This window comes from Carassius gibelio, chromosome B6, assembly GCF_023724105.1.
Source record: "Carassius gibelio isolate Cgi1373 ecotype wild population from Czech Republic chromosome B6, carGib1.2-hapl.c, whole genome shotgun sequence".
NCBI classification, from domain to species: domain Eukaryota; kingdom Metazoa; phylum Chordata; class Actinopteri; order Cypriniformes; family Cyprinidae; genus Carassius; species Carassius gibelio.
In genome coordinates this window covers 10642104-10664746 of record NC_068401.1, presented here as the reverse complement: position 1 = coordinate 10664746, position 22643 = coordinate 10642104, and the positions used below count along the sequence as shown (strand labels likewise).

The window sequence follows — 22643 nt, the reverse complement described above, 5'->3', positions numbered from 1 at the left end:
TCAGAATTGGGTAAAAAATTGTAAAGGGAGGCTATTGTGTACTGTGAATAAGGCTGTCATGACTGTCCCAGATGACCAGAGAATGTCAGTTGGTGGTCTGTGAATGCTTAGTGCCTGTGCTTTAAACGTTCCTCACCAGCGTCAGTGTTACATGGAGACGTGGGTGGGATCCTGCTCCTTTTCTCCTCAGGCCACACCTCTAACTGTCAGTGCTGATTAATCGGAAGGATGTTACTGTGAGATATTCTCCTCTGTTTTATCTCTTCTGTTGTATTATTAATTTGAACACCAACACTTTAACTATAGTGCTGCTCTGTGAAATATTTTATGGATGTGTTCAAATTATTGATGTTTTGCTGATCCAGTTATTACAGAGGGACTGTATATCAGTTGTGCCAGTGTAAACGCAAAATCCAAGAGAAGCTGAATGCATACATATTGCATCAATTTATCTATACCAATATATATTTGTGGAATCGTCAACACAACATGATCACAAATTTAATCATGTACACTGTAGGTACTGAAGAGAATATTTAGGATTTCAAATGTTAATGACTTCTTAGAGTGTATCTAATCTGTCTTTATCCATGGTATTGTTAGTCTCTTGAGCTGAAGAGCATACATTATGACAAATACTGTGATCTCGCTTAAATGGTTCTTGACTTTGTGCCAATAAGCCCACGTTTAAATATTTGCAATTTGGCTGCAGTATATCAACATACTTTATACTACAGATATGATGCCAGTTGTATATCTTAACATTATAATGTTCACATTATCATGTTTTTCTTCAATTTTGTTCAAGAATAACTCACAGTGAGAGATTATCAGCTTCAATATTTAGTATGCCACGGAGGAGTCTAAATTGAGTGTATTCCACACTGCTCTTGTAAATACAGAGAGAGCCCTGGATATTAAAGATGACACGGAAAGCTGTAGAAAGCCAGGCAGGAATTTAACATTATCTGATATTCACCAGTCATGAATACCAGAAGTCAAAATGTAAATTTTTGTTAAAGCCACTTCAGGAATGTACAGAAACTCTAAAAGAATGTAGTTTAGTTACTAACCTGTTGTATATACACAGTGCCGACTGGTTACTGATTATATGTAGTCTGGATTACATTAATTTCAGATTACAGAAAAAATACTTGTAGTTAGATTTAAAATAAGTTTTTTATAATAACATGATATTATTTTTTTAGTTTTTTTAATTATAAGCTTTTCATCAACTTATGAACTCCAGTTTGGGAAACCATGATAATAATGTAGGCTGATGTTTAATGCACTTCATTTTGTGGATGATAAAGAATATAATATTCAGTAGCTATGCTCTTTCTCTTTTCAAGATCTTTTCTGAGGGAGTACAACTGTATCATTGCAATATTGTAATGGAATATTCCTAAAGATGCCCCCTTTCCCAATTGTGGGGGAGGTCACGAGTCTCAGGATAAAATATGCAGAAAAAAATAATCATTGCCACCAGATAATGGTTATCTTCAAAGCAATTATACCTGAAGCACTTCTAAAAAAACAGTAGTGCCTTTCAAGTAGATTTAACCTCCCTTCTCCTCAACCTGTCACTGATTTTCATGGCTTTTGATGAAGCAGGCTCACTAGATACCAGATAAGCTTCTTTGTCCCTCAGGTGCTAGACACCCACTCTACTCTCAAACTGGAGAGCACACGGGCCTGTGCCGTTCACCTTAACAGTAATCCTATCATGAGTCCTCACCATATTCGGTGTTAATATTGAAGACTCATTTGTAATTGGCACAGTACTATAAGATATTGAGTTTTATTTGAGTACACTAAAGTCCTAACTGAGAACATTAGAAACATTTGAACCATTTGATAATATTTGGCTTAAATAGAGTTCAGTACTCTCTGTGCAGCATCAAAAGGAAACTGCTTCTCAATTCATTTGTGCAGTGCATTGCCATGGCTGCAGGTTTTTAAATGGAGTCATGTAAGCAAGCCTTAAATTAGTCCCTGTCATTTGCATAATGAATCAATGTGTGTGGATTGCACATAGCTGTAAATGTTAAGTAGAGCCAAGTAATTGGAGGGACTGCATTGGTAATTATTAGTGAACGGAATACAAAGCAGTGAAGCAGATCAATAGCATTTAGGCTTTCTTTCCCCCTCTGAGAGCTTAATGTGACATATCTCTATGTTGGCCGACAAAGAAATCCAAAATTGCTTGATGTAAAGCAATGTTGATTGCAGTTTCCCTTGTTGAATGGAAAAAAGTAATATTCTGGATGATTGGTCTCTTTTATGAGGATTGCTTATTTAACACAGATTCATATTTCAGCTACCAAATTGTGTAATGATATGTTTACTTAGATTTTTTTTCTTCTGCTATTTCGACCATACAGTTTTCAGATATAACAACTTTGCTCTTATTCAAAGCTACTTCTAGCTTATTTAAGGTACATTTTTCTTCAACCTGAGTTTCCTGCAGCTAAACGAATAACTATATAGTTTTTAGCACCATGCTTTACCAATTGATCCTGTAAAGCTCCTTAGTTCCTGTAGAGTTCAAATGTCTTAGAAAGATTAAAGGGTCATGCATTCAAATAGTTTAAATATCTGACTGTGTGCTGCTAGGCTTCTGCTAAAACATTTGTCAAGGCTTCACACTGAGCCTGGGAGTTTTCAGATTTTTGAATGGCCATTGACCACATTTGGGTTACATAACAGACCTAGATTTCCGGCTGGATGGCAGTTGCAGTTTTACTTAGTGTCTGTGAAAAACACAAGGCAGTATCATGTTGACAACACTAGATCTTTGAGAAACTATTTTTAAAAATGAACAGAGAATGTGTATGTACACAATATACAGCATAAGCTGTGGTACTTCCATAGTTTACATCAATCTTTTTAATTTTTTAGCGTTAGGGTTATAATTTTACAAACTAGACTGAGGTAGAAACTTTGTAGAATAAACTTTTTTTTTAAAGTTGATTACCTCCCAAAAATAGGTATTTTTAATTAACTGAGTTCTTATTTAATATGGAAATTTAATAAACAAGTAGAGTATGACTTTATGGGTTAAACTGATATTATCCAGTTCTACGCAAAGCATGCTGGGAACTAGAAAATCCACAGCCCAGTTTTCAAAAATATCAAGACAATTTCATTTACTGTAACCAATTTTTTTTTAAATAAATAAAGCAGCGGAGAATTTTACACACAATATTAAGTTGACTTAATGATCAACATTATAATGTCAACACAACTAAGCAAGTTTTTAAAATGTAAAAAATGTTTTAACTTGCAAGCTGTGGTGTAATAGGTCCCCTGGATTATTATAATTTTTTATAGAGTGGATCTTCTCAGATGAAAACCTAATTAGCACGTGATTCAGACTAATCAAACAAGCAAAAGTAGCTCATGCGATGCCCCATTTATGGCCGCAATGTGATTTTTTTCCTTCGGGACTCATTATGTACAAAAACATCTATTTCCCCATTTCAGGCAAAGTTCTACCTAACTAGACTTTAAATGAACTGTCACCCGCAAGCTTGATCAAAACATTAAAATGGAAAACTGATGAGAAATAAACTCGTCTGGAAAGTTGGACGCCTGGCAGGTTTATTCAACAGCCTCTGCCGTATGAGTGACACCTTACCAGCACGTTCATAAATTGAACCAATTCTGGGCAGTTATCAGTGACTAATTTAGTGGACCACAGTTTCAGAGAAGGAATTTGCAAGGTTGTCCAATTAGCGGTGAAAAGTGTTGGGTTGTGAGTGCATGTCAGCAGGGAAGAGAGGGCCAGTGGAGGCTTGTCATCAATCATCTCAACAGCTTTGCCTCTGCATTCTTGGCAGACTGGAGGACCTGCTCAGACTGGGAATGCCACACCATCATCACAGACTGTCAGCTGCGAAGATGCCTGCCATTTCTTCCAAACATTTTTTCATGCTCCGCATATCTCACTTTGTTTTCACGTTGCTTAATAGGTCTCATAATGTTGCATTTTCCATTTGTCAGAACCAGAGAGGTTTGGCATTATGACACAATATTAGCCGATAGGAAGTGAGCTTATTTGAGAAATGAAAGCAGTTGCCACTTGAGAGACGGCAGCGCCTGGTTTCCTTCAAGAACATGAGACTTTTAATTGCAGCTGTCAAAACCCAACCAACATGAACAATGGCGTTTAATTTGTACCAGCTCACTACTTTTAACTTTTAGATCACCCAACTTTTCTTCTCTGCTGCTTTAAAGATGTTTGGTAGTTCTAAAAACAGCTTGGGGCTCTTTAAAAGGGCATTGATGAAACTGGTAAAAGCAGAGTACTCACACTGCAATTATTTAAGTGCTGTTCTGAGCTGAGAATATGTTTTAGTCAAAAGAACAAACCCACAACGCTTGCCATTGTTCACACATTGTGGATAGTGCAAAAGGATTGTATTATTTGGATAGCGCTTGTGCGCTACATGAATTTATCAGATAATAGGATAGTTCACCCAAAAAATTACAATTCTATTGTCATTTACGCATCCTCATGTCGTTCCAAACTGTAAGACCTCTTTTCGTATTCTGTGGAACTCAAAAGAAGGCCAATGGTTCATTTGTTTTTGTCCATACAATGGATGTCAGTGGGGCCCAAACAACATTTGACCCCATTTATTTGCATTGTATGTAAAAGAACACTTAGAACTCTTTTTGTGTATGTTATGTAGAAGACAAATTGAGTCATACAGTTTTGGCTTATTATGAGGGCAAGTAAATATTGACTGATTTTTATTTTTGGGTGAACTGTCCCTTGTTATCTAGACGCCTACCAAGGTGTTTGAACTAGTGTTAGATAGCAGAGGCTATCTAGTGCATGTCCATAGGGTGTGTTGCCATGGTTACCTCGGCCGGGTGTCATTTTCTGTATCGGGAACACAGGCGCTATGAAGAAACCAGTGAGAGTCTCTAATATACATCATGTTGCTCACTGTTTTTTAAAGACGTCTTAGCATGGATGCATTTCTAACGGATCTTCCCTTGATTCAGCCTCCCTTCTCTGCAGCATTTCAATTTTCCCCTATTGCAGCATCACAGCACCTATCATAGTCCCTTTAAAGAAAATGGTCCCCCCTGTTGACTCTCATCGAGTATTGAAATGCTCTGCAATTGTTTCTCTATTTGACTGTCAGCATGGTGGAATATTTTCCACTCTTCTCTGGCACTATGCTGTTACAGCGTAGCCGGGTTGTTGTTGAAATGCTTTTGTATGTGAACGCATTAATGTTTTAATCACACTGATTACATTTTAGTGTTGCTAATCCCTTTGCTCTGTAGCTGTATCTGATTAAAGCGTTCTCACATGCACTAGTTACTCCATGAATGTACGTGTGTTTTCAAATCTTAGTTATGAATCAAAGGCCTTTGTGGGACGGACGTTAAGCTGGGCGTAATCTCTGCCAAATGGTCTCACAGAAAGCTTACCCAAGGAGGTTCAGTCCCTGCCAAAAACACAAAGAATGTGAGGGAAGAATGCTCATTAGATTTCCTTATTCATCCATTCAAATTAAGGGATCTAAAATGCACGCCTTCATGTTTTGACGTCTTCTTCTTGCTATAAACGGCAACCTGGTACATATCTTCTGTTTGTAGTTTGTTATGTCATGATCCATCAGCGAGGCTGATTTTGTCTGACAGTTAGCACCATCAATACTGGCACGAAAACCACAAGGAACAAGTTTCCCTCACTCTTTTGAAGTGCTGAGATGATATCACCCAACGAAAAGAAAACATCAGCTGAATGATCGAGTTTTTCTATAGCCTAGTTCTTCCACTACATTAAGTGGCAAAGAGTTTGCTGGCTTGCAAGAAATATGTCACTTAAGGAAGGCAGTGAGCAGAATTAGGTCATGCAAAATATGGCAGGGTCCCAGCGGGACCGCACACATATCATTTATCCAGTATTTGTTGCAGGAATTAGAATTAAAGTCGTGAGACACTTGCCCGTCTCTGTTGATTTATTCACATACCGTTCGTCTCAACAGGGTTTGAGTTTTAGTACAGTGCTGAAAGCTTCTTGTTCACATATGCTGTTTGTCATGTTCAATGCAATTCAGTGATATTTGTATGCCGCCTGTCATAATTCAAATCATTCCAAAGCAGCTTTACAAGGAATTCAGTTCAAATCATCCTGGACGGAACCACTTGTGTATAATTATTGTAATGATAGCTTTTATAATAGTTTTTTGGGGTATAATTATAAGGCCTAATAGAGTGGCCTCACTGTATTTATGTAGCTGCATATATGGAACAAACTGATGCATCGCCTCCACTTTCACAGTGTGACACTCTTCCAGTTTTAACCCAGTATCAGAGAGATTGTCACAGAAGATTACAGAGAAGCTGCACCTTCTAAAAGCTGAAAGTACTGCCTAGTTGAACGCACCTGATGATAGGCTGGAGCTACAAGGAAATGGCAAAAAAAGGACAGATTTCATGCAGCTCAGTAGCTAGAATATGTATATACCGTGTACGTTATACACTGAAAATTTAATTATACTAGGTTTTTTGAGGTAATTGGTGTAACAGTTTGTGGCTGGAGGGAAGCACACGCAGGAGTTATCCAATAGAAAGTCTTTAATTCCAGTTTAGGAGAATAACCAGAAGAAAGGATACCACAAACATCTAAGCTCAAACTAATACAGGACAAAGGAACACAGGAGAACACAGGGCTGCGTCAAACAAGCGCTGAGCCTGCGTCCGAAAGCTCTAAAATGCTGCCTTCGGAGGCATTGTTTCAAGGCAGGTAGGCATCAAGGCACGTCCAAATCCAAATTCTTCTTTACTTCCTGTCCCTGGAGGTATTTTGAAGGCAGCATAGATGTATCCTTCGCTGCCTTTGATATCCCACAATCCTGTGCATTCCATTCCAGGACTGTGGGGCTAAAAAATAAAGATGGCGTCTGAAAGTTGCATTTGGTGGTCAGATTGTGTGTAAATGTATATTTGTGACTAGCTTTTTGCACTTTTGATGTTATTTCTAGCGAGAAATCAATATTATAGTAATATATAGGAGGCATGTCTGAAATCACTTTCATGAGATGCCTTTGTACAAAAACGCTGTCTGCAAATAAAGTCATTGCCTCATAAGGCAGCAAGTCAGCTGCCTAGGCTTTCAGATGCAGCCAAGGTCAAGGGAGGTAGAAAAGAAACATAGGGAAATCTTATCAAAACAGAAATAGACTGATTGCAACCACTTACCTTAAAAAATAAAAAATAAAATATTTTTTTTTCATTTTAGAGAAGCCAAAATTTTTTATTTACTTAATAGCACAGATGTCAGTCATACTTTTTGTCTATTATTATTTTATTATTATTATATTATGTCTATTATTAATGTATTATATTTTTTAATCATTTGAGTATAACTTATTATTATATATTTGCTTTGAAATGGATTTACCCGAATAAATCACTTTTATATGGTAAAAAAAAAAATTGTGCAAGGTGACTAAATAACGTTTGTCTTTAGACTAATAAATTGTTAGATTTATACACCACTGATTTATTGTCTAATAATTAGTTTAGTACTGACATATTTTAGCTGCATTTTGTGCCCTATGACCTCTTCAGTAGAACATTCTGACAGAGAATTTGACGGGAAAGAAGCTCATTAATGAAGGTGAGAATGAGCTGTAGAATATTTGATTAAAGTGAAATATGCAATAAGGTTAAAAATAACTGTGTCCATGCCTGTTCATGGCAAGCAGTATCTGCCGATACGATCACTGATACCGGTTAAAGCCTCCTCTTTATCATGTAGAATTATTTATACTGATGACCCAGTCAAGAATTTTAGACATTTATTCAGGGCCTGAATTTCATTTTTGATAGGAGTGTGGAGGAGGGCATTTTTTTAGACATTTTTTAAAAATATATATTTATTTCACCTAAATGATTGATCATGCACTGTATTTTTGTTTTGACAATTGTACAATTGTTGCATAAGAGCTTGCACACAGCACAAGCCTGATTTTGTGAGCTGTGAGATGGCCTTTTTCACCAGGTTCACACATACTCTCTTTGCAGTGCGTACTGTATGCAGTCCATGTGTGGTACAGAAGCAGCACGGACTGTTCTTTCACACAGGAGTCTGCTCCTGATCCATATGCATATGCACTGCAAACCGAGTAATCTAACCCTAGCAATAAGTGTGTGCACTTTGAGCACACGGTGTCCAGGAGAGAACGTGAGGGTTGAATGGTTTAAACACTGGCAAGAATTAAAAAGAAATGCTATTTAGAAACTTTAGTGATGATGCGACACTGCCTTGATTGTGCAAGTGACAATTCCCATGTCAACTGTTCAGCATGCAGCTCGTTTATAGTGCAGACACGACGTGATTTTAAGCCATGTGCGTATTTTGAGAGAGAAAGAGTTAGTGCATGCAGCATGGTGATTCACTCACGGTGTTTGTGAAATTTTGCCTCGCAGAAAGTTTTTGAATTACTTTATAATTTATCTAATAAAGAAATATGAATTGCACTTCACCTTTAGCATTATAATTATTTTACCCTTGCTGGACAGAGATTGAGATGGTGCCGCTGCACGTCATGCCAAACCGCGTCATCAGCTTGAGATCGGTTTATAGAGATCTGCCTTCATAGAGACCGCCGATCAAACACCCCAAAGCGATTATCGGCCAATAGTGATCGGTAGCTGATCAATCAGAGCACCCCAATTCGCATTAGACAAGCCTGGAGAGTAAACAGAAATATTTACTATGTAAAGACAATTCTATTGCCAATTTGTGGGTAGGGGATTGCTTAAAAGAATATTTATCAGTGATTGTTTCGAGTTTCAACCGATCAGATTTATGCTGCCAAATAAATGTAAAAGGTTTTAGGAACTAAAACAGTACAAATCTGGAGATGACCGGTATGTTTGGAATCCAAGTCAACACAAGGAAGAATTATGATTATTTCCTATGCACCAATAGTCAATAATTATTGCTAAAACATTACAAATTCCACATAGGGACATTTTTTTCTAAATGATTATGCTTAAAAATCATTGAATTTCAGTTAAAAATGTACAGCATAATAATGACCCTCATAATTTTATATTGGCAACAGATGTAGCACAAATATACAGTACTCCACCCTAATTATTAGACAGACTAGGATCTCACCATGGAATTAACAATAATTGGAATAATGCATTTGTCTGGCATAAAACCAAACTCAGCCAAAATGCCTTCAGGCAAATAGCAACAATCATGGTTTATTGAATCATTCAATTTTGACATACAATTGATGAAAAATAATATTGCCAAAATTTAGATTTAATGAAAATATGGCTCACCGCCATGATGCATGATGCATGATGCAAAGTAAATAAAACACAGAATAAACAATTTGCATCAAGTCAGAGTTAAGTCATATTCAGAACAGTCACGTTGACAGAAAAGTATAGTTATTATCTTCCAAAAGCTTCTTAGGTGAGTGGAATCCGAATATGATGGAAATCCAAATGGAAACTTTAAATTTGTCCTTTGAGAGGTAACACTGTAATAACCATAACTATTAGCTGTCTGATGGTTTGGACTGGAGCACAGATGGCTAGGGGAGGCTGAGATCCCTAGTGGATTATTTGATGTATTTTTGCCGGTTTTGAATGGGCAATTTTGACACAGGAGATACAGTGTTCATTTGAAATAGCAGATGTTGTGATAATATTGTGCATGCATGTGAGAGTATGTGTATGTGTGTGCAAGAGCTAGAGGTAAATGGTAGTTAGCTGCAACATAATGTGCATTTTGCTTCATTTATAAAAAAAAATGCATAAAAAATAAAAACACTGTCCTTTAGAAATCATGACCTATGTGCACTAAGGTAGCATTTTTATAGCTTCCCTATATTCAGTCATCTTTATTAGTTTTGTCCATTGTTTGGCACTGCGTAGCCAATAGCTTTAGTTTCCATGTTCATGTACGTCCAGATGTAATGTAATTATCATTTCTCATTGCTAAAGGCACTTATGGGAATGTCGCCAGTTGGTTTTCAACACATTAGAGACAATATTATAGCTTGGCTTTGAGGTTTTATCGGGTGTTGAGAACTTGAGGCACATTGTGAGACAAGATTTGTTGGCTGGGATCGACTTAATCTTATTTTAATCCTTGGTCTTCACAAAAGAGTACCTCTCTTTGGCACACATCAACAGTAGGGTCAACATCAGACAGGGACATATGTCTTATGAAAGAAAAAACGAGATAAAAAATTGTATGTGGGGGGGGGGATGCTCCTTTGGGGATTGAGAAGGATGCTGCAATCCCAGTGACATTCTGTTTTCGGATCTCTCTGAGGATCGGTTTAAATGTCTTTTGTAATATGATTTTCTCTAGTAATGCAATTTTCATGTATGTCATAGGCCTAGTATGTAGGTACTGTATTTTGCTGATGTTGAAGTCGACATGAAATCAGAATTGACCCTATTTACTTGTTCCTGCTCTTATTGTGAGCGATTCATCTTTGCATGCTGTTGTCTTTCTAATCTTTAATCAAAATGTAATAACTTGCTCCATCTCTGAAACGACTTCTCATTTTGCCTGACATCGTCGTGATCAGCGGGGGGGGGGAGCCAAACATGTTTCAAATACAGTCTGCTGCTTGCTGCAGCCACCGTATGTAACTAGCGTAGCGAACAGAGAGAAGGCTGGAAGGTGCATTTTCAGCTGTTTTCTTCACAAAACCCTGTTCCCTATTCCCATTCCCAAACTACCCTGGTTGTGTGCCTGCTGGCTTGAATTGTTCCGCTTTGAAGAAGGAAGAATGTCAGTGAGGTTGTGGTTCAGTTAGAGGCATTTCAGTACTGATTGCTTCCACAATTTGATCATAAAATGGGGTTTGCTGGCTAGTACTTTGCAAGTATTAAAAGGTTTTAGTAAAAAAAAAAAAAATTATATCTACACATATATTGCTGTTACTGTGTATTATGTGTTGTATGTACTGTATATTATCATTCAAAAGTTTTGGTCAGTAAGATGTTGTAATATTTTTGAAAAAAGTTTTAAGCAATTATTTAAATATTGTGAAATATACAATTTAAAATAACTGTTTTCTATTTTTAATATATAATAATAATATATTAATATATTTGTTCAAGTTATGAATTTGATCAATTTAATGCACGCTTGGTGAATAAAATTAAAAAATTAAAAAAAAAAAAAAAAAAAAAAAAAAAAAATATATATATATATATATATATATATATATATATATATATATATATATATATATATATATAGTAGAAAAAGAACAGGAAAACAAACTTTAAAAACTAAAAACTAAAAAATTAAGTATAATAAATACTTAAATACTTCTTTCTCAAATAAACAAAGAATTATTTAAATCTTTAGTGGAATCCATCCCATAGGCCCTGCTAGGAAACATACCTTTAGTGAAGCATTCAGCTGGAAGGAGTGATCAGAAGAACAAAAGAAATCTGGGTCAATCCGAAATGAAAAGAAAATCCAGTTTGGATTAGAGAAAACACCCAGTACATCTGTAGAACAGCAGCTGTAATTGGTGGAGCTCAGTGTGTTTTAAGGATATGGTTCAGATTCAGCGTGCTTATCTTACCTTGGCACGGTTCTTCAGATGCCTCAAATCCAAAAACTTGCAATTCAAGCCTAAACAAAGAAAGGTCTACTGAATCTGCTCTTCAGAAATCATGTTTAGAATCAAAAAATACCAGATGAAGACCTAATCAGTGTTTCACAATGTGGAAAGCCTCAGTGGATTCTGAAGAGATCATGAGATGAAAAATCCCACCATGAGTGTGAAGAGGTTTGCCCTCATGAGCTTCACAGAGCAGTGCTTTGAAGGGATGAATAAAGATGATTAAGGGAAATTTTGGGGAAAGAGAAAGAACAAACATGACTTGATTACGCTCTCTTCTCTCTGCTGTTTTGGGACTTTGAAAGCAATTGCTTATTTAAATTGGTAACAATGCGCATTGGCCTGAAAATACATATTTGGATGCAAAAGACATTGGGCTGGGGTGGTTTAGTGGTGTAGGGGACAGCGGGGTAAGATGTGTCAGCAAATAAGCTGCCGTCTAACATACAGCTGCCTGTGATTTGAAAGATGCTGATGAGAAAAGTTATATTTTAAGAAAAGTCTGCTTTGCATGTCAAAGTACATTTTCTGCATGACAGATGTGATGTCTGAACAAATATATGTAAAAACAAAAAAACTTTTTACTTATGTAAAACCAGGCTAAAAATGAATTGTGAATTATTAAATATTTATAAATCTGCATGAATATGGAAAATATATATTAGTATATTTAGTATTTTGTCTGAGCAGTACATCCAAACTAATTTCCCTATTATAAATAGAAAGCCTTTCATTGTAACAAAATATAAAAAAAAAATGGTGGATATTTTCACTCACTCTTTGTGCTCTGTTGTTTTATTAACATCAAAGGAATAGGAACACCCTAAAATAAAAATTCTGCCATCTGTCTGTCAATTCTGTCACAGTGTTTTGTATTTATATCATCATTTACTCACTCAGAAGTTGTTTTAAACCTGAAAGAGTTTCTTTCTTCTGCTGAACATAAAAAAATATATTTTGAAGAACGTGGAAAACCAAACAGTTGCTGGTCCCCAGTGACTTCCATAGTATTTTTTCCTACTATCAAATTCAATGTGGAACAGCAACTGTTTGGTTACCCACATTCTTCAAAATATATATATTTTTTGTGTTCAGCATAAGAAAGAAATTATTACAAGTTAGGGACAACATTTGAGTTAGTAAATAATGACAGAAATGACATTTTAGGGTGAACTATCCCATATGAATGTCGGCACCATGTTTAGTACTGTCGCTTTAAGACTTGCAGGCATCTTATATACAGGCACTCATCTGTTTTCTCTTTGCTGTTTAGGCCTACTTGCTGTTTAACCAACTGAGTCTATATGTAAACCTTGTTTGGTTCGACAATATTAGCACAACTTTTACTTAATTCAGTAATCAGGCGCTGTTTAGCATGCTTCTTAGCGTCAGCACTTCGGATTTACACGCTCAGAAAAAGCACATGTCAGAACAGCTTGTGAATGAAATATTTAACCAGTAGCTTTAAAGCAAATAATGTACTTTTGTGATTGTGAATAAGTGCAGTGTTCTGTGAGTATAACTGAGTTAACATTTATGTGAATGTACGTGGCGTTGTACAGTATATTGACACGGCGATGCCAGAACTGGAACTGATAGAATATGTGCTGTAGCACGGTAATATGATATTTCTTCAAAAGCAGATCATGGAGACATTTTAATCGTCCACAATCAAAAATAGTCATATCACACACCTCTAGTGTCACAAGTCATGTGTCTAGCCACGGGTAAATGATGGTGAAAAATCACACACACACAAGTCCTACAGTCCAAGGGTTCAAAGACTAGCACAGGCTAGTAGGCGCATAAAATCAGCTTTGAACCTTTCCACCTGTTCCTTCCAGGTGGTACAAAGGAAATATAGCACACGTGGAGGTCCATACTCTTTCTTACAGTAGCCTACACCTCAGTAGGACGCACTTATGCCTTTGTGGGGAGTAATTGTTAGGTATGTCCGAGTAGATTTCTGTAGTGCTTTGACACCAGCCATCCTGCTGTTTCAGGGTTAGAAATGGTGATGAAACCTTCAGTGTCAGTGATGTTGAGCAGTTTGCCTGAGGAGCTTTTACAGGAAAATCAAAAGAGTTTAGCTTGTAGCACATCATTTAGAATTGATCAGTTTGTATTACATAATTTATTAGAGGTCTATTGAGTTTTTGACTTTATAAATATGAGTATTATTTTACTGTGTAGTGCTAGTAGCACTTTGTCAAATATTTGTTCTATTTATAATCAACCATTTCTTTGCACAAATGTCAGATTTTTTTCATTACATTAATTAGCTTTTAAATATTGCGTTGATTTTGTGACAACATTGCAAATCACGTTCATTAAGGAAAATTGTCATCATTTACTCGCCCTCAAGTCATTCCAAGCCTATGTCAAACAGTTTTGGTTACCACTGACTTCCATTGCATGCACACACACAAAAAAAAAGAAAGAAAAAAAGAAATAAATCCTCCAGATGTCTTCTTTTATGTCCCATAGAAAAAAAGGGTCACACTTTACAAACTACAACTATTGCCTCAACTCCTAATTTGTGCAAGGAATATGGAGATGTTTATAAGAATTAAACATTTTAAAAGAATAATTTTGGGTTTTGTAAGACAGAGCTGAGCATTAACATTTTCTAAGATCCTTAGAATGTGCTTCCGTGTACTGCAGTTGTAGCAGTGCATGTTTTGTTGAACACTAATCTGAAGTAATGGTTATATATGTGTGCTTATTTAGCACAAGTGTTTATTTATTTAGATTATTTTTTATTTAAGTGTAAAAATTGTTGCACCGTCTCATATCTCTTGTAGCATTAATGTTAATGTGAAGAATATATCATCTCTATTGCTGTTAATTTGGTATGCGTATGAATGTAGGCTTATAAGTTATACTCTATTATCTGGCATTGAAATTCAGGGATGCGGCATGCATAAAATTGACAAATTATGACTTATCACTAATATTTCAGATATTTTGTCATGCATTTCAGATTTCAGATGATACTAATGGTATACTAATAACAACAATAATGAATGTTTTAATAGTTGCTTTACAACGTTGTACACAACATGCAATTTGACATTATGAAATGTTTTTAATTTAAGAGGTTGTATTCTAGAAGCATCAATACATTTTTAATAAGATCTGCTCTAAATCACATTCTCAAGTGGGCTTTTCTCATGCATAATGATAACTGAACTGTATCGTTTTTAATTCTTGTCTCATCATTCTGTGTACACTTTTTAACCAACCCAAGTTCAATCCTTTGATATGGCATGAGAACATATCCAGCACATTTCCAAACAATCCAGTCAACTGGACAGCGAGTTGAGACCTTCAATGTACTAACGGATATGTTGCCTCCCGTTTCACCTCACCTTTAACCTCAAGAGTATCCTGTGTGAATAACACACACTCACACTGTTGCTGCCAAACAACAAGTAGCCTAGATGTTAGACGTGGTACCAGATTGAAGTTCTAAGCCATCTTTTTTTATTTGTTTGCTGTTTTGAAGTCTTTTGTTTTGAGGTCAGAACTGTCAATTTGAACACATAATTTTTAAATGAATACAGACAGGAATCTAGAAATTAAAAACAAAATGGAATGACCTTGAAACAAAATCAAAAACATGTTTTTTTTTTAAGGATGAGGCCTTTTCAAGCAAGCTGTCCATGCTGGCATCAGCATAATTTGACTTCTGCAAAGTAATGGACGGATTTGCACCATGAATACTATGGAGTTTAATTATAGATTTTGACGTCAACAACAAACGATAGGGAAATAATTTTCTCCTTAAGTGTTTTCTTGAAATGTTGATAAGCCTGTTTAATTTGCTGTCCTGAATGCATGATTATACAGCTATTTTATTTTTTTGTATTTAACATCTCTTGTGCTGTTTAAGAATAGAGCTACGGCCCATTTTTGGGTCACGGCCCACCAGCTGGGAACCACTGCTTTAAATATTAAATAGCAATTTTGTTGTTGTTGCCTTTTGATGATATCTTTTGTGCACTCCAGGGACTGATGCAGATTGTATGATTTGCAAGTGGTGGGGTTTATTAAACATTTTAGTTTAACTTTCCTCAATATCTAACAAAAAAAAGTAGATCTGAACCATTTTTGGTTCGTTTGTTTCTTTCTATTTGCTTCCACTAGTAAGTATGGAGTGTTATACTTGGAAAGATGGGTTGTTTCTGCATTTTTTTGCAAACTGTAAATCATATTCTTTGTGTATATATATATATGTGTGTACTTGAACTGTGCAAATCTGAAATTACATTTATAACATCCAATGTCCTTGTCCCCAGTCCCCCCAAAGTCACAAGTTATATCCCTTAAACTCATCTTTAATAATCAAAATTACATATTTAAACGTTTTACCCATGAAAGTCATTTTCCCATGCCTTAAAATGGCTTGAATGTAACTCCACACTCTCACCTCATTTAGTATACGTGGAATCATGAATATGCAAATTACTCCCCGCTGAAACTGATTCTGAAAAAGATATTCTACGAGTTGATGTATCAGAATTGCTCTCTACAATGTCAGCTAATAATGTGTTGCTAATGGTACAAAAACATCTCAAACAGCGAATGATATGAAAAGCCCCACCCTGCAAAATGAAAGGATTGGTTACATGTTTATGATAGTATAAAATGGCCTGTTTCAAACCACATTTTTGAGATACTGATATGTATATTTAAAGATATTTCACAGTATTTGGTATACTGGAGTTTTATTGAAAAATGCTCAGCAATGATGTTGACTCATGAATTTGGACATGGTTTGTCTCGAAGCATTTTAAAATCAGCAGATGGACATGTAAACAATGTTAAAAGCTTGGTTTTCACCACAGGGGTCTTTAATTATCTGCTTTCTTTCTGGTTTCAGATGCTACCTGTTGGATGGGATTTCAAAAGGAGCATGGTTGAATCGTTCCAGTATCATTTACGCAGGGAACGACAAGTGGTCAGGGGATCCTCGCGTCTCCATCGTATCAAATGTGGGGGATAAACATGAATACAGCTTACAGATACAGAAAGTGGATGTAACGGACGAGGGCTTGTACACCTGCTCGATACAGAGTGAACGTAACCTACGCCCAAAACTCATTCAGTTAATTGTAAAAGGTGAGTGTTTAATCAACAACTGCTTATTTCATCATGATTTGCCATGTTTTTCCATTGATAATAAAATAGTTTAGCATTATATTCGCACCTAGTTTGGTTTTAGTTTTGAGAAGGGACTTAAAGATATATTTATTAATACTGATGCTATGAATTTGTGTTTGCATCCATATTCATGACACTATATTTTGACTTCAGACGGCTTAACCGCTCTGTCGAAATGTCAAAAATGTTTTGAATCTCCAGGCCACTGCATGCAATTTTAACGCTAGCGCTTAAAACTTAGAGCACATTTTCATACGTTTATATGTCTGCAGTCGTACTGAAAATATGAATTGAATGTGTTACTAATGACTATGAAATCATCAAACGTTAGTAAAAACCTTTTTAATGTTTCATTATGTTAATTTCAGATTCTAAGTCTACATCTGTGTGTCCCCCTTTTAAAGAATTAGAGTAAAGTCTGTGAATTAGCCTATAGGCTATAGATAGCAGTTGGAGTGCAGTATCGAGTGTGAGATTAAATACTGCCACATTTAAGTGGATCTAAATATACATTTATATGGAGTTGGATTGTGGCTCCATTCGTGGTCTAAATTTATGGAGGAAAAAAATTGCGTTTTTTTTTTTTTCATCCTGCTCTGCAGCATAATTACTGATAATGTCCATGTGGAATAACATTTTACATCATAGTAGTGCGTGCAAATGGCCACCCTGCAAGCCTCACTTTTTATTGTGTTAAATGGGCATCGGTTAATATGGTAAATTTAAATTTTTTAGTGAGAAAAACATAAATTCTACTGTTAGCTTTGCATATTATAATTGGCCGTCTATTCTAATCAATAATTTGAACTCCCTAACTGAATGGTTATTAAGAGAAGAATTCCACCAGTGTTGTTCTTTGAACAAACCTCCAATTGCCAGCTACAAATATTGGCAGTTGGCATAAAGCTTCACATGTCTGCCTGATAAACCCCTCGTCGCTGTGAATAAGCATAACCGCGAGGTCTGCTCTCAGAACTTGTGAACATAAGTTTTATGTGTATGAAGAAATTAATCAGCTTTTGCTATAAACAGGCAATTAAAATAAATGACAGCAGAGGTCAGGTGTGCTATTTGTGTGTCTTGTTTTTCTGGAGAGAAGGTTTTTTTTATTTTATTTTTTATTTAAACTAGTTTATATATATATATATATATATATATATATATATATATATGTATATATATATATATATATATATATATATGTATATATATATATATATATATATATATATATATATATATATATATATATATATATATATATATATATATGTATATATATATACACACACACACACACACACACACACACACACACAATATATATAAATAAAGATATATATAAAAGTACATTCTGTTATCTGTCAAGAATATATAAACACACACACACACACACACACACACACACACACAATATATAAATAAATATTTATATAAAAGTACATTCTGTTATCTGTCAAGAATATATAAACACACACACACACACACACACACAGTATAAATAAATATATATGTATAAAAGTACATTCTATTATCTGTCAAGAACATATAAACACACACACACACACACAGTATAAATATTTATATATATATATAGATAGATAGATAGATAGATAGATAGATAGATATATACATATATATATATATATATATATATATATATATATATATATATATATATATATATATATATATATATATACACACACATATATATATATACATATATATAGATATATACATATATAGATATATACAGTATATATATTTATACTGTGTGTGTGTGTGTGTGTGTGTGTTTATATATTCTTGACAGATAACAGAATGTACTTTTATGCATTTTTATATTACAATATATATACACATATGGGATATATTTTTACCTATCACTAATTATGTATTGACTTTTTTTTATTACTTCATATCTATTTTACTAGCTTTTTCAATTTAGCCACCTATTACCTTGATAATAGCTCTGCACAATCTGGGCATTCTCTCAAGCAGTTTCATGAGTTGCCACCTGGGATGCTTTTGAAATTATATCGAAGGAGTTCCCATGCATCCCTGTTCCCTTGTTGGCTGCTTTTCCTTTACTATCTGTTCCAACTCTTTTAAAATTATTAGCTCATTTAAATTGTTGCAATTTTAGTTTTATAGAGAAATTCATATTTGGGCACAATATGTGTTTGCTGCAACACAGACGTAAAACTGATGATTATAATGAATATTTCATAGCTGCCTGTTATGTACATATTTGTTCGGTCGCTAGCTTCATCTCACATCTAGTCATTATAAGATATTTCAATAATGGATATTTATCTAAATTTGCTGGTAGGCTTTTACAGGTTGGTGTGTACGGTTGACACCTCAGTAGGAGGTGCTGACTCTCAGTTGGCAAATTTGCTTTTTTTTTTATCCTCATAAATCCACTGCCTGCAATTAACTGGAGAAAGATCACTGCAAGCTCCCTAATCCTCCTTGAGATAAAGCAAACTAATACAGGCCAATCATATCTGAAGATGTGTAGTTTTAGAGGCCGTAACCTGTAGCCCTTCGCTGAGTCTCTTCTATGTAATTATAATCAACAAAATGAATGTCCTCCCTTTTCACTCTCTTAGCCGAAGGCTGTTTCATGATCATGATGGATCTTTTGTTCTTAATAGAATCCATTACTTGCATGTATCTCTACATGATCTGGGATAATTAATAAGCACTGGTAAGAAAATATACACGCACTGTTGGGGTAATGACAACAAGTAAAGAGAGAGAACAAAAGCGACAGGAAACACATGACGAACAGCGGTCTTGTAATAGGAATCGGTGAGTGGTAAACTTAATCTCCTGCAGGATTGTATCAAAAATGAAATTGCTTGATTGACTCTTACAGTGGCACAAATCCTGGAACGCCAAATCGTATGTAATACGATTAAAACGTCTTATTTGTCCTTTGTGAAATTTGAAGAGACTGTACTTGCGGTCTCTTCGAGCTCTCTTGATGTATCCTGCACATTTGTGTGGACGAAACAGTTTTGCTAGGTCATTCTTTCTAGCCGACGGGTCGATACTGGGCATCATCAGAGAATGAGTGTGCTTGTTTGTTTTGTAGGGATCGCATGAGGATGGCCCACACACATTTTTCGGAGAATAATCACCTATCTTCTCCACCAGTTAAATCTTAGCCTTGTTTACCGGACAGTGGCATTTATCATAGTCCACAGTGAGTCACCATTAAATAGAGCAGTTTGAGACCAACACATTATTCTTGTATAGATGTGCTCAGTTAGTGAATGACAGATCAAATGTATTGCTATTCTGCACATAGGCCCTATATATCTAACTTAGCCAAATATTAGGAGTGATGGTCTGTTTGTCATCAGCAACCACCATTTTGTTTATTATGGAAGAAGAACCAAGCACTTCGTACGTTCTAGTATTGCGACAACAATGAAACGGAACAAAAAAAGATGAAGTAAATTATTATTTCTGTCGTGGCGTCTTTTGAAGACAATGACTTCTGTAGAAGAAGTTAAATTATGAAACATTGATTATAATGGTATATAGAGAGCGATAGCTCTACATTTCAAGGGCTTATTTAATGTTGAACTTCCAATTCTTTTGAAGTCACACAGTAGCTTTTTTTCTATTCTAAGTCAGTTCACAGGAAATCACCTCTCCTCCATATCAACCTACTTCTGTACAGTTTTCCTTCTGTGATATTCTGATTTCACCTTAATATTAGATAGCTTCGATATTTGACCACTATTTATGGTAATACTTGATTACAGTGACACTAATATTTCTCATTTTTGCCAGGAATGCAAAATGAAATGGGTGAGTTAATGATATTTTGATCAGAATAACGAGACACTATAGACTACATATTCAATCGTATTTGCTTCTGTATTTTTTTATCAGTGCTTTGCTGCACAACATACAAACCTTTACTCCAAAATTGTGCAGGTTATGTATTTACACGTTTGCCTCATATTTCTTTAAAGAGAATAGAACCATAATTTTTTAATGACTTGCATAAAGACGATTCTCTGCCAATCCTTCAGTCAATATTGCGTGAACTTTCTGTCTCATAATACATTTATGCGTCAGTTTATTATATATAATATCTGCATTAGGTCACAATAGAGTGAGTTTTGAACAAAAAATAATGTGTCTTAATTTCATACTGTCACTCTGATATAATATAATATCAGATATAATATTCATATATATATAATATTCAGTTGGTCAACATTAATATACATGTATTGATACGTACAATATGTATGTATCAAGAAAAAAACAACACCGGTATGACTAGTTTGAAGTTCTCCAATTCAGCCTGCTGAAGGTTTTTTTTTTTTTTTTTAGTGGAACATCATTAAGCTAGGTTAAGATGTTTTGAACTTCATCAAAAATGTCATAAAATATTAAGCCTCATTTTAGATTCTGTACCAGTGAGGCTGCACCTCACAGCAACTCTGCAAAGTCTTTAATGTGAAAGTTGATCCTTTCATGAATGCCTAATATTCCTCTCACTGATATCTCTGTTCATACTGTAAGCACTCCTGCTTATAGATTGAACTAATACAGTGTGCCGGAGAACAAAGCACCGGGTCGACGCCAGAATGTTTCTTGCGTACCTTTTATATTGTATTAATATCTAAGAGAGAAACATGATGGAACCAATATATACAGACAGCACCAGAATGTTAGAAATGGTATTTCTTTTAATCATGCACTGATTCAAGGTGCTACATTTTCAATTAACTCTTCAACTGGACACGGTGTACCAAGAGAGCTCATGTACTGGGTCGTGCACATTCTCACTGTCTCACGTTCCGTGGCATTACCAACTGAAGAAATCCCAGTGGGTAGAGCAGCCTGTCAGGGTTTTGTGTTTTGTTTCTGTCTATGACACCTAATTAGGGATCTAAGTTGGTTGGTTTTAGCAGACTTCAGGTTGTATGGGGAATTGGGAACCACTATGAATGAACGTGGAATCTGGCAGTTTTGCAAGTTTAGCGTATTTCCACATCCAGCCACATGAGTATATTTAAAATGCATGTGCATATTTGTATCACAGTATAGTCACTGGATCAAAATATTCAGTGTTCCCTTGTAATGGTGTGCATGGATGAATCATAAGTAGTATTCCCAGCATGCACTCCGTTTTAAAACCTGTTAAGCTGAGTATTAAACAAATAATTCACCCAAAAATGAAAATTTGCGGAAAATGTACTTTCCCTCAGGCCACCCGAGATTAATGTATCTTCATTGGAACAGATTTGGAGTAATTTAACATGACATCACTTGTTTACCAATGGAGCCTCTGCATCATGATCATGAAAGACTTATTTCCAGCCTCTGTTGAAAAATATGTTGGTGGATTTTGATGTAAGAAGAGAACATGGGATGGACTTATATTGTGATATATTGTGATATTTTTATCAGCTGACGGCACTCATTCACTGCAGAGGATCCATTGGTGAGCAAGTGACGCAATGATAATTTTTCTCCAAATCTTTTTTGATGACAAAACAAGCTCATCTACTTCTTGGATGGCCTAATTTTTTTTTTTATTAGACTGAATTATTTTGATCAACGTTTTCAGTGTTGCATAAATTCAATCTAAAATTATATAGGCCTACCATTTTACAATACCTTCTTTTATTGAAGAATAGTTTGTGATGTTTTTTTTTTCTTTCATTTTCTTTTTTTCCTTTGGTTCAGAACAAGATATTTGATGGCAGTATAATCATGCTTCCTACCTTTTCAAACAGCCGTAACATTGGGTTTATGCTTATGATTTCTTCAAGTGCTGCCTATGTTGGC

The 22643-nt window shown here is 35.3% G+C and overlaps 1 protein-coding gene across 2 annotated transcripts in view; it reads left to right on the top strand.

Annotated features, from left to right (window-relative positions):
- LOC127959861 (neuronal growth regulator 1) overlaps positions 1 to 22643 on the top strand; it is a 110521-nt gene that overhangs the window by 2572 nt on the left and 85306 nt on the right. For both annotated transcript variants that reach the window (XM_052559263.1, XM_052559264.1), the window contains exon 2: positions 16534 to 16772. In XM_052559263.1, the coding sequence (XP_052415223.1) occupies positions 16534 to 16772 (239 nt within the window). The remainder of the gene's footprint in view (positions 1 to 16533; positions 16773 to 22643) is intronic.